Here is a 13,595-nt window from a genome sequence, read left to right as displayed (position 1 = left end):
CATCAGAGTGCCCCTTTCCATCACGTGCCCATCAGAGTGCCCCTTTCCATCACGTGCCCATCAGAGTGCCCCTTTCCATCACGTGTGCCCATCAGAGTGCCCCTTTCCATCACGTGTGCCCATCAGAGTGCCCCTTTCCATCACGTGTGCCCATCAGAGTGCCCCTTTCCACATTATCTGCCCATCAGAGTGCCCCTTTCCATCACGTGTGCCCATCAGAGTGCCCCTTTCCATCACGTGCCCATCAGAGTGCCCCTTTCCATCACGTGCCCATCAGAGTGCCCCTTTCCATCACATGTGCCCATCAGAGTGCCCCTTTCCATCACGTGCCCATCAGAGTGCCCCTTTCCATCACATGTGCCCATCAGAGTGCCCCTTTCCATCACATGTGCCCATCAGAGTGCCCCTTTCCATCACATGTGCCCATCAGAGTGCCCCTTTCCACATTATCTGCCCATGTGTGCCCCCTTAACATAACATGTGCCCATCAGAATTACTCTAACATTAAATGTGCCCATCAAGGCCCCCCAGAAAGAACACCCCCTACCTCGAGGGCAGACAGATGCAGGAGCTTGCCGGGGTCCTTTTTGAAGGGGGCGGGGTGCGCTCTTGTGGACAGGTAGGGAGCGGAAGCCGGGACAGACAGCAAGCTGCAAGGGGCGGGGCGTATGAGTGATGTCATCGGTTGCTGGGTTGACCGCCCTGCTAAGCGGACCTGTGGTAGTCTGGTGGGCTGGCGGTCCGGACGGGACCGCTGCTCGGGCCGTTCTCAGACCGCGGTCCGCCATTTAGCGACTACAGGTGTAGAGTATCAGAATACAAACATAGAATAAAGGAATGGTATTTTAACTTACCGTGGTCTGGCCATCCGATAGACGTGTCTGGGTTCGGCGGTGGCCAGGAGAACGGTACTTGCCTGACTGCATTGTGCCAAGTGTAGAGTTTGGTGGAGGGGGGATTATGGTGGGGGGTTGTTTTTCAGGGGTTGGGCTTGGCCCCCTAGTTCCAGTGAAGGGAACTCTTAAGGAGACATTTTGGACAATTTCATGCTCCCAACTTTGTGGGAGGAGTTTGGGGATGGCCCCTTCCTGTTCCAACATGACTGCCCACCAGTGCACAAAGCAAGGTCCATAAAGACATGGAGGAGCCAGTTTGGGGTGGAGGAACTTGACTGTCCTGCACAGAGTCCTGACCTCAACCCCATAGAACACCTTTGGGATGAATTAGAGCGGAGACTGCGAGCCAGGCCCCCTCCCCCGACATCAGTGCCTGACCTGACAAATGTGCTTCTGGAAGAATGGTCCAACCTTCCCATAGACACCCTCCTAAACCTTGTGGGGGGCCTTCCCAGAAGAGTTGAAGCTGTTATAGCTGCAAAGGGCGGGGCCAACTCAATATTGAACCCTACGGACTAAGACTGGGGGGGCCACTAAATGTCATGTGTGTGGAAAGGGCGGGGCCAACTCAATATTGAGCCCTACGGACTAAGACTGGGGGGCCATTAAAGGTCATGTGTGTGGAAAGGGCGGGGCCAAATCAATATTGGACCCTACGGACTAAGACTGGGGGGCCACTAAATGTCATGTGTGTGGAAAGGGCGGGGCCAACTCAATATTGAGCCCTACGGACTAAGACTGGGGGGCCATTAAAGGTCATGTGTGTGGAAAGGGCGGGGCCAAATCAATATTGGACCCTACGGACTAAGACTGGGGGGCCACTAAATGTCATGTGTGTGGAAAGGGCGGGGCCAACTCAATATTGAACCCTACGGACTAAGACTGGGGGGCCATTAAAGGTCATGTGCGTGGAAAGGGCGGGGCCAACTCTATATTGAACCCTATGGACTAAGACTGGGGGGCCATTAAAGGTCATGTGTGTGGAAAGGGCGGGGCTAAATCAATATTGAAACCCACGGACTAAGACTGGGGGGCCATTAAAGGTCATGTGTGTGGAAAGGGCGGGGCCAACTCAATATTGAACCCTACGGACCAAGACTGGGGGGCCATTAAAGGTCATGTGCGTGGAAAGGCTGGAGGGCCTATACTTGGGGCAATATAGTGTATATACAGGGGGGCGGGGACAATATAGTGTATATACGGGGGGGTGGGGACAATACTTGGGGCAATATAGTGTATATACAGGGGGGCGGGGACAATACTTGGGGCAATATAGTGTATATACAGGGGGGCGGGACAATACTTGGGGCAATATAGTGTATATACAGGGGGGCGGGGACAATACTTGGGGCAATATGGTGGATGTGGCAGCACAAGGGCAGGCTTTAATCAGTATTGCCGCATATATATATGACGCTGTGTCGTGCTGAGAGCGCAGCCAATTACAAGCCCCAGCATTGTTTTCATGCTATTGCATGCCCCCCCCTAAATCAGAACAATTGTGAAAAAAAAAAAAATGTTGTTTTTTTTGGGGGGGGGGGCTGTTAGATTGGCTTTATGAGGCCCCACGGTTTCTAACAGCAACCCTGACTGATGGCTCCCCATCACAAAGCAAAGATTGGGAGCCAGTAGGATGGGCTCCTGATCCCAGTATTATTGGGACTGTCAATCACAGCGATCACATGACCAGGAAACCCCTCCAGCTTTACCATTTCTTAACCTCTTCCTGCCTGTCAAACGCACGTATGTGGCATCTCATATTTGGGATCAGGAGGTTTCTGGTCATGTGACCACTGACTGCCAATCACAGCATTCACATGATCAGAATGCCCGCCTCCGAGCCTCCCAGCATTCAGAACCTCTTAAAGGGCCGGTAGGTGGTGACGGGAATGGTTAACATCTTTCCACTCGTGTAACACATGCGCAGCGGCAAAAGGGTGGGCTTTCATGCCTATACATTGTACATATGCATCAGGGTGGCCCACGTCTCTGCGCTCATAGCCAGCTCCCGGCACATGTTGGCCCACGTCTCTGCGCTCATAGCCAGCTCCCGGCACAGGGTGGCCCACGTCTCTGCGCTCATAGCCAGCTCCCGGGCACAGGGTGGCCCACGTCTCTGCGCTCATAGCCAGCTCCCGGCACAGGGTGGCCCACGTCTCTGCGCTCATAGCCAGCTCCCGGGCACAGGGTGGCCCACGTCTCTGCTCTCATAGCCAGCTCCCGGCACAGGGTGGCCCACGTCTCTGCGCTCATAGCCAGCTCCCGCCACAGGGTGGCCCACGTCTCTGCGCTCATAGCCAGCTCCCGCCACAGGGTGGCCCACGTCTCTGCGCTTATAGCCAGCTCCCGCCACAGGGTGGCCCACGTCTCTGCGCTCATAGCCAGCTCCCGCCACAGGGTGGCCCACGTCTCTACGCTCATAGCCAGCTCCCGGGCACAGGGTGGCCCACGTCTCTACGCTCATAGCCAGCTCCCGCCACAGGGTGGCCCACGTCTCTGCGCTCATAGCCAGCTCCCGGGCACAGGGTGGCCCACGTCTCTACGCTCATAGCCAGCTCCCGGCACAGACGCAGTCGGAAACAGCCCTCGGTCTGGACTAATGATCGGAAACTGGTGGGAGCGGCTCCTGATCATATGACAGCCAATCAAATCGGTCAAATGATCACCGATCCCCAACGCCCTCCCTCAGGGATGCCGGCAGACGGGAAGGGATCAGAGATCCTATAAATACTTTAGGTTTTACTATAAAGTCAAACCCTCCAAGTACCGTGACCCCCCCCTCCCCCCCCGCACCCCCATCCCAGGACGCCCCCAACTGCAGTTCTATCATTCCGTGACAACAACATATTGTAGCAACATCCTTTAATACTAAAATCAAAATACGGAATACATTCATAAAGGCATATTTTTAAATGTAGATATAATAGGCAAAAAAAAAAAAAAAGTGAGTAAAGTAATAACAAAAGAAAAACAAAACAAAACACTGTACAATTTTATAAAATCTGTGTTTTTACATAAGTTACACAAAAAAAAAACGATACTTCATTAGACCTTTACTTCATATTGTCATGAACATTGCATATTGGACGCAGTTACGCTGGTGAATACTACATGTTCTTTAATACTATAAGGTGTAGACAGTTGAAGGTATATCGGGGGAAGGGCGACGTGATTCGTGGACTTCGCAGTGTACTCTTGCCCAGGCACAGAGGCGACGGCCATTTTTGCAGATGAGCCAATATGGCGTTCTATCTGCTTGACGGACATTGAGGCACTTCACGAGGCAATGGTAAACGATTTCCATTTTTTTTTTTTTGTTTTAAAATTGTATTCCACCAATGATTTCACCGAGACCGTTCCATCAAGAAGACGTTTCGTTGGTTAGCCAATAAACCGTTCAGCAGAGAATTGATGACACCAATCAGGCACTTCGTGAAGCTAAAAGTAGAAACGGCCATTTTGGAGGCTGTCCAAAAACATTCAAATGCAAAAAAAACAAACAAAAAAAAAAAACAACACTCTGCCACGTGTCAAGTTTTGAGACCATTTTTTTTTCAAAATGGCGGCAACCGCTGTAGCTAGGCAACAGCCACCCTATAATAGGATATGTCCTTGAGGACCGTTGTGTTCTCCAAACAGCACAATACTTCAACGTTGACCTAATTGCTATACAAACTAAAAAAAAATCAAAAAGGCAGATTTTTTTTCTTTTTTTTTTACAAAAATCCCAAAAAACGGTCAACTCGTTCTTTTTTCGGTCACCAAAATATAAAAATACATGCATTACACCGGACTGGTGGTTGGGATACGTTGAGGCCCTGCGCAGTCACGTCGTCAATGGCTTTAAAAACGCTTTCCTTTCGCTTAGTTCATAATTTAGTCCTGAAATAAAAGGACCCCTCCCCCCCCCCCCTGCGAGTTTCAGGTCTCCAGCGGACAGCGCGACACTCCCGCCATATTCTGGAACCGCCGGCAGAAACTTGGTAGGAGATGGAAGTGCTTTGGTTAGTGCGCGCAACTCGCAAAACATTTTTTTTTGTCATAGAGTGGATACATTTCAAGCTTACGTTTATTTAATTTTTTTTTTCTTAAGCAGCATACTTAGGAAAAAAATCAAGATAGGACAGCTCTGATAAATGAGGTGTGGGGGTGGGGTGGGGGGGCCGAGTCATTGCACTCACACCCATCCGCTTGTCAGTTTAAAGAACATTTCTTCATCCAAACTTTCGTTCTGGTCCTTGGCCCGCGTGGACAGGAAGATGTAGCCGCCGATAAATTCGTGAACTACTTTGCAATCCACTTCTGTGCAGATGAAGGAGAGCCTCATTTCATCGGCAAACTCCACGGTTACCTGGAAGACGGCAAGAGTGGAGGGTTACTGGCTGACCACGTACACAAAAAGAATCAAAAGGATGCCATGTAGCAACGTGTTCCCCTACAGCAGCCACGTAGCAACGTCTTCCCCTACAGCAGCCACGTAGCAACGTCTTCCCCTACAGCAGCCACGTAGCAACGTCTTCCCCTACAGCAGCCACGTAGCAACGTCTTCCCCTACAGCAGCCACGTAGCAACGTCTTCCCCTACAGCAGCCACGTAGCAACATCTTCCCCTACAGCAGCCACGTAGCAACATCTTGCCCTACAGCAGCCACGTAGCAACATCTTGCCCTACAGCAGCCACGTAGCAACATCTTCCCCTACAGCAGCCACGTAGCAACATCTTCCCCTACAGCAGCCACGTAGCAACATCTTCCCCTACAGCAGCCACGTAGCAACATGTTCCCCTACAGCAGCCACGTAGCAACATGTTCCCCTACAGCAGCCACGTAGCAACATGTTCCCCTACAGCAGCCACGTAGCAACATCTTCCCCTACAGCAGCCACGTAGCAACATCTTCCCCTACAGCAGCCACGTAGCAACATCTTCCCCTACAGCAGCCACGTAGCAACATCTTCCCCTACAGCAGCCACGTAGCAACATCTTCCCCTACAGCAGCCACGTAGCAACATCTTCCCCTACAGCAGCCACGTAGCAACATGTTCCCCTACAGCAGCCACGTAGCAACATGTTCCCCTACTGCAGCCACGTAGCAACATGTTCCCCTACAGCAGCCACGTAGCAACATGTTCCCCTACAGCAGCCATGTAGCAACATGTTCCCCTACAGCAGCCATTGCCAACCAGAGTTCCTTATGCTGTGGCTGATTTACCGCCCCCTTTCATGGTGCCGGCATAGTTATGGAGCCGACGCCACTTGGCAAAGCCAGCTGCATGACACTATTTTTTTTTAAGCTGTCTGTAAGGGTGGTCTTGTGGCCGCCACCGTAAGAGCATGCCTTCCACTGGACACCAATGTAAGGGATTTTTTTCCCACTGATACCCAAAGAATTGGTTTCAGCAAGGGTTCCCCAAGGATCAAAGGGATACCTAGGGCCTTACGTATCAACGTGCTCCCCTACAGCAGCCATTCTCAACCAGGGTTCCTTTGATGATCTCTGCACACTTCTGAAGTCAACGTCACTTGGCAAAGCCAGCTGCATGACACCAAATATCTTTCCAGCCATCTGTAAGGAGGCCTTCTGACCACCACTGTAAGGTGGGCATTCTTTCCATTGGACACCAATGTAGGGGATGTGTTTCCCACTGACACACAAAGAACTGGTTTCAGCAAGGGTTCCCCAAGCATCAAAAGAATATCTAGGGCCTTACGTATCAACGTGATCCCCTACAGCAGCCATTCTCAACCAGGGTTCCTTTGATGATCCCTGCACAGTTCTGAAACCAACACAACTTGGCAAAGCCAGCTGCACCACACCAAATATCTTTCTAACCATCTATAAGGGAGGCCTTTTGACCACCACTGTAAGGTGGGCATTTGTTCCATTGGACACCAATGTAAGGGGCGTTTTTCCCAATGACACCCAAAGAATTGGTTTCATCAAGAGTTCCTCAAGCATCAAAAGAAAATCTAGGGCTTTATGTATCAACATGTTTCCTTACAGCAGCCATCCTCAACCAGGGTTCCTTATGCTGTGGCTGACCTCCCATTTTATGGTGCCTGCATAGTTCTGGGGCCAACGTCACTTGGCAGAGTCAGCTGCATGACACTTTTTTTTTAGCTGTCTGTAAGGGTGGTCTTGTGGCCGTCACCGTAAGAGCATGCTTTCCACTGGACACCAATCTAAGGGGTGTTGTTCCCACTGATACCCAAATAATTGATTTTAGCAGGGGTTCACCAAGCATCAAAGGGATACCTAGGGCCTTGCGTATCAACGTGATCCCCTACAGCAGCCATTCTCAACCAGGGCTCCTTATGCTGTGGCTGATTACCCTCCCCTTTGAGGATGCCTGCACAGTTCTGAAGCCAACGCCACTTGGCAAAGCCAGCTGCATGACACCAATTATCTTTCTAGCTTTCTGTAAGGGTGGTCTCCTGGCTACCACTGTGAGGGTGGCATTCTTTTATTCTTTCCATTGGACACCAATGTAAGGGGTGTTTTTCCCACAACTGATTTTTGTAAGACCTCTCAAACCCAAGCCATCAGACTCGATTTAATGTTTTTCCCATTGACCAAAGATCTCTATCCAGCACCTCGCTTCCATCTAAGACATTGTTTTGATGCGGTCTTTGGATTTTTTTTGTAGGTCTGCCCATTCAGGGCAAAGTGACACTATTTACACAAGGATCCCTTTCCCAAACATCTACTTATCCAGTTCGCTAATGAAGGATAGTTGGTTGAGAGAGTCTAGTAAACCGTTATTCCACGTGGAAGTCCATTAAAAATGTTTATTGATCAAGAATGTCAGATGAAGTCAACATGTTTCAGAGATGGGCCTCCTTCTCCGGGGCTAATATAATGATTTTGTAGGTTAGTCAAGGTAGAGTTTGTAGACTCGCCTGGATTTGGGCTATAATGGGAGTCAGCTGACCTCACTGTTGTCCAGCAATGCTGACAATCAGCCCCATTCTAGCCCTAATCCAGGCTATTTAACAAACTCTGCATTGATTAACCAACAAAATTGTTAAACAAGTCATTGAGGCCCATCCCTGAAAAATGTCTGAAATTCTGGTTTAACAAACATTTTATGTGATTTTACCAGTGAGATAACCATTTTACTGCGTACTGTGAACCACATATCTAATATCTGATATTCTGATGCGCAATTCTTATATCGTGATTGGAGCGGCAGGAGCCTAGGAATGAAGCAGGTCTACAAACACCATACTTGCCCAATGGACTCACCTCCTTCAGAAAGAGAACACCCCTCTTTTAGATTAACACTACAACCAATTTTCATTCCTTTTCTATCTCTACACACTTATTCACCAGCTCACTATTGGAGTAGGGCTTCTCCCCATGGGACAGCGCTTGAGTCTTAATGGTTAATTACTGGGCCTGAACACTGGGGTTTCTCCCCCATGGGACAGCGCTTGGGTCTTATTGGTTGATCACTGGGCCTGAACACTGGGGCTTCTCCACCATCGGACAGCGTTTGGAACTTAGTGGTTAATCAATGGGCCTGAATACTGGAGATTTTCCCCCATGGGACAGCACTTGGGTCTTAGTGGTTGAACACTGGGGCTTCTCCACCATGCGACAGCGCTTGGATCTTAGTGGTTAATTACTGGGCATGAACATTGGGGCTTTTCCCCCATGGGACAGTGCTTGGGTCTTAGTGATTCCTCATTGGGCCTGAACACCGAGGCTTCTCCCGCATGCAACAGCGTTTGGGTCTTAGTGGTTGATTATTGGGCCTGAACACTGGGGCTTTTCCCCTATGGGACAGCACTTAGGTCTTTGTGGTTAATCACTGGGGCTTATCCCCATGGAATAGCACTTGGGTCTTAGTCGTTAATCACTGGGCCTGAACACTGGGGCTTATCCCCCATGGAACATCACTCGGGTCTTTGTGGTTGATCACTGGGCCTGAACACTGGGGCTTATCCCCCATGGAACATCACTTGGGTCTTAGCGATTGATCACTTGGCCTGAACACCGGTGCCTCTCCCCCATGCGACAGCGTTTGGGTCTTGGTGGTTGATTATTGGGCCTGAACACTGGGGCTTTTCCCCTATGGGACAGTGCTTAGGTCTTAGTGGTTGATTACCAGGCCTGAACACTGGGGCTTCATCCTCATGGGACAGCGCTTGGGTCTTAGTGGTTGATCACTGGGCCTGAACACCGGGGCTTCTCCCCCATGCAACAGCGTTTGGGTCTTAGTGGTTGATTATTGGGCCTGAACACTGGGTTTTCTCCCCTATGGGACAGTGCTTAGGTCTTAGTGGTTGATCATCGGGCCTGAACACTAGGGATTCTCCCTCATGGGACAGTGCTTAGGTCTTCGTGGTTAATTACTGGGGCCTATCCCCATGGAACAGCACTTGGGTCTTAGTCGTTAATCACTGGGCCTGAACACTGGGGCTTCTCCCCCATAGGACAGCACTTGGGTCTTCGTGGTTAATCAATGGGCCTGAACACTGGGGCTTCTCCCCTGTGGGACAGCACTCGGGTCTTTGTGCTTGATCACTGGTCCTGAACACTGGAGATTCTCCCCTATGGAACAGTGCTTGGGTCTTTGTGCTTGATCACTGGGCCTGAACACTGGGGCTTTTCCCTCCATAGGAGAGCACTTGGGTCTTAGTGGTAATCACTGGGCCTGAACACCGGGGCTTCTCCCCCATGGGACAGCACTTGGGTCTTTGTGGTTAAACACTGGGCCTGAACACCGGAGATTCTCCCCTATGGAACAGTGCTTGGGTCTTTGTGCTTGATCACTGGGCCTGAACACCGGGGCTTTTCCCTCCATAGGACAGCACTTGGGTCTTAGCGGTAATCACTGGGCCTGAACAATGGGACTTCTCCCCCATGGGACAGTGCTTGGGTCTTAGTGGTTAAATCACCAGACCTGATATGTGTAACGAGTGGTGGTGGTGTGTCTGCCATGACATCTCCCAATCTAGGCATCAACACTGACGCTTAGACACAAGGGGATGTCGCACTGGGGAGGTGGTAGGAAAAATATATACACCTTTAGATATAGGTATATTGGGCTATATAGTCAACTCATTTCCTTGGCTGTATGTACACCTTTCAAGTATATATGCAGTAAAGCTCCAAATATAAAGCTAAACAATAATAAAAATAAAGGCAGAGATTACGGTTTCCAGAGAAAATTTACCATTTTTATTTCCCAGTTGACGTTCCATTGTTTCATGTTGCTGAACCTCCAAGTTTTAATGGCATCACCGGTGCTGGCATCCATCCTAATGAGCCGGTTGTAGGCAATGCCAATCAGTTCCTCCTTCTTCCCACCTTGGAACCTGATAAAGAGATGTCAGGTAAATCTATAAAATCACTGCAAGACCTTCGGAGCGCTGCTATAGGATAAAACTACGCAAGATTTTGCACTTCTGAAAATTTCTACGGCAATTAGCAGTTTTGGCATTTTCTTACAAGAAGATGAATGTTGAAGACCAAAACTAAATGTATTTAAAGTTTTTCTGCAAAAAAAAACAAAAACACAAACTACTGAACAGGTGGCTGGTGTGCCTATTCATTCCTATGGCTGGTCTGCGCTCATGGTGGCCCCAGCCAGCTGAAGGAGTACGGTTCATCGCCCATAGGAATAAATGGGGTGAAGCAGAGCGAATGCCCAGGAGGAGCGGGGTGTACCTGCGAGTTACTTACTGTGCAGTGAAGAACTCACTAGAGGGTTGAAAGTAAAGGTTCAGTAGGTGGCTGCCCCTTTGTGGGGGGGGGTTGGGTCATCTGGCATAGACAATGTTTCAATCATTAGGATACCAATGGATACTTTAACTTTCTGTTCGTATTAATTATTCAATGGCAACATCCCTTCCCCCCTTATTAGTCCCTTTCTTCATGGCGGTGGCTTACAGGTGCAATGCTCTGGCTCCTGCAGGCTATTCCTCCAGTTCCTCTACAGAGGTTAGGACCTTCCGTAATGGAGCTGGAAGAAATATCAATGGAATATAAGGGTGGTAATGTCACATGTGTTCTATTAAGTCCCTCTACCACAGCGGCAGATGGGACCTCCATTCACAGATCTGTCTGAATGGATCTGAGAATGGTTGCCATGGCTATGTTGGTGGAGACATAAAATGGATCTGTGAATGGATGACATGGCTGTGTGGGTGGAGCCATAAAATTAATCTGTGAATGGACGACATGGCTGTGTGGGTGGAGCCATAAAATTCATTTGTGAATGGATGACATGGCTATGTTGGTGGAGCCATAAAATGGATCTGTGAATGGACGACATGGCTGTGTGGGTGGAGCCATAAAATTCATTTGTGAACGGATGACATGGCTGCGTGGGTGGAGCCATAAAATGGATCTATGAATGGTTGACATGGCTATGTTGGTGGAGCCATAAAATGGATCTGTGAATGGACAACATGGCTGTGTGGGTGGAGCCATAAAATGGATCTATGTATGGTTGACATGGCTATGTTGGTGGAGCCATAAAATGGATCTGTGAATGGGTGAACATGGCTGTGTAGGTGGATCCGTAAAATGGATCTGTGAATGGGTGACATGGCTGTGTAGGTGGACCCGTAAAATGGATCTGTGAATGGACAACATGGCTGTGTGGGTGGAACCATAAAATGGATCAGTGAATCCAACAAATCCATTTTACATCTGTCACCAGCACAGGGACTTCCATTGGGGACATCGGTTCGGCTGAGAGCTAAGAAGGAATTCCCCTCACTTTGCAGAGATTTCCTTCCACTTCCTGTTTCCTTGGCGAAGGAAAATCTCCCTCATGGGATGCAGAAAAAAAAATACATATTGTCCACTGGCTGGGGCAAGATCCTCAAATATCCCTGTCCTGCCTTGTTGCTAGGATGTTGCTAAGACACTCCTGGCCATTACTTCTCATCCTCATCCATCACAGGAGCACATATGTGGTCCGCCATCTCTTCGTCCAGCATCTCTGAGCTCAGAGGGAGAGTGTATGTGAGGGGGTTTGAATGGCTGGGAGTGTCTTAGCAACGTCCTAGCAACAAAGCAGGACAGGATGAAGCCATCTCCGGGAGGTTCTCCCTCAGGCTTCAGGAGGTACATAAGGCCCCTTATCTGCATTGGCAGTGTTATTGTTGGTAAAGGTGAAGTATTCATCAATAAAGCTCACAACTCCGCCCACAGACTGACCTGGCGATGAAATGGGTGATGCCGAACTCCGGCAAGGATTGCCAGGCTTGGATGAACCTCATCTTTGCTTCTATGAGACTCATCTGGGCGACGTTCTGATGGGCTTCCAGGATCCGGGCCGTGATCTGAGGAGGACAAGGAAAGATTGATGGGATCCGAGGAGGAAATCAGAAACGTCAAAAATAACGGATTTCAGGTGGGGGGTGGAAATACACAGAGGACGCCAACAAGGAACACCATATTTATACACCGGACACGGGACGGAACACCGGACATTCCTGAGGTGTGTGCTGGGTACAGGGGAACGCCAGACAAAAATGTGAACTGATCTACCTGCAAATAAAATTGTAATGCTGTTCAGCCGCTCTTGTGATTTCCATGTCCCTGTCACACTGCATAACCAGGACGAGGAAGGCACTATGGACTGGTGTGGCTTCACGGTGCTAGGCAACAAAGAATCCCCTCCCCCTCCCGATACATTCAGGTGTATACCACCCCCACCCCTTGGCCCCCTCCCCCCCCCCGCCTGCATTTACCCCTGCCAATGGTGGCAGCCTCCCATATTGCGTGGCCTAGCCTATGGAATGAAGCGTCGTCCATACGTGACACATGGCGACCTATGGGAATGAAGGATCAGCCATACATGACACCTGGCGGTCTACGGAATGAAGCGTCGGCCATACGTGACACCTAGCGGTCTATGGAATGAAGCACCATCCTACATGACACCTAGCGGTCTGTGGAATGAAGCATCAGCCATACAGGACACCTAGCGGTCTATGGAACGAAGCGTCGGCCGTACATGACACCTAGCGGTCTACGGAATGAAGCATCAGCCATACGTGACACCTAGCGGTCTATGGAACGAAGCGTCGGCCGTACATGACACCTAGCGGTCTATGGAATGAAGCGTCGGCCATACGTGACACCTAGCGGTCTATGGAATGAAGCGTCGGCCATACGTGACACCTAGCGGTCTATGGAATGAAGCATCAGCCATACATGACACCTAGCGGTCTGTGGAATGAAGTGTCGGCCGTACATGACACCTAGCGGTCTACGGAATGAAGCATCAGCCATACATGACACCTAGCGGTCTATGGAATGAAGCGTCAGCCATACGTGACACCTAGCGGTCTATGGAATGAAGCATCAGCCATACATGACACCTAGCGGTCTGTGGAATGAAGTGTCGGCCGTACATGACACCTAGCGGTCTACGGAATGAAGCATCAGCCATACATGACACCTAGCGGTCTATGGAATGAAGCGTCGGCCATACATGACACCTAGCGGTCTGTGGATGGAAGTGTTGGCCGTACGTGACACCTAGCGGTCTATGGAATGAAGGGTCGGCCATACGTGACACCTAGCGGTCTGTGGAATGAAGCATCGTCCATACGCGACACCTAGCAGTCTGTGGAATGAAGCATGGTCCATACGTGACACCTAGCGAATTATGGAATGAAGCATCGTCCATACGTGACACCTAGCGGTCTATGGAATGAAGCATGGTCCATACGTGA

At 50.0% G+C, this 13,595-nt stretch overlaps 1 protein-coding gene across 1 annotated transcript in view; it reads right to left on the bottom strand.

Annotated features, from left to right (window-relative positions):
• Nucleotides 1-3,741: 3,741 nt before the first annotated feature.
• The window catches only part of LOC149433253 (fermitin family homolog 2-like), a 56,580-nt gene continuing 46,726 nt past the window's right edge, over nucleotides 3,742-13,595 (bottom strand). Inside the window, 3 exon segments of the mRNA XM_089664504.1 lie at nucleotides 3,742-5,247; nucleotides 10,076-10,217; nucleotides 12,070-12,194. Of these exon segments, the coding sequence (XP_089520630.1) occupies nucleotides 5,074-5,247; nucleotides 10,076-10,217; nucleotides 12,070-12,194 (441 nt within the window). The 3' untranslated portion in view covers nucleotides 3,742-5,073.

Source organism: Staurois parvus, unplaced genomic scaffold, assembly GCF_062004578.1.
Source record: "Staurois parvus isolate SC_StPar_1 unplaced genomic scaffold, SC_StPar_1.0 ptg001926l, whole genome shotgun sequence".
NCBI lineage: Eukaryota > Metazoa > Chordata > Amphibia > Anura > Ranidae > Staurois > Staurois parvus.
Note: the sequence above shows the minus strand (reverse complement) of the source record. Positions and strands in the feature narration are given on the sequence as shown.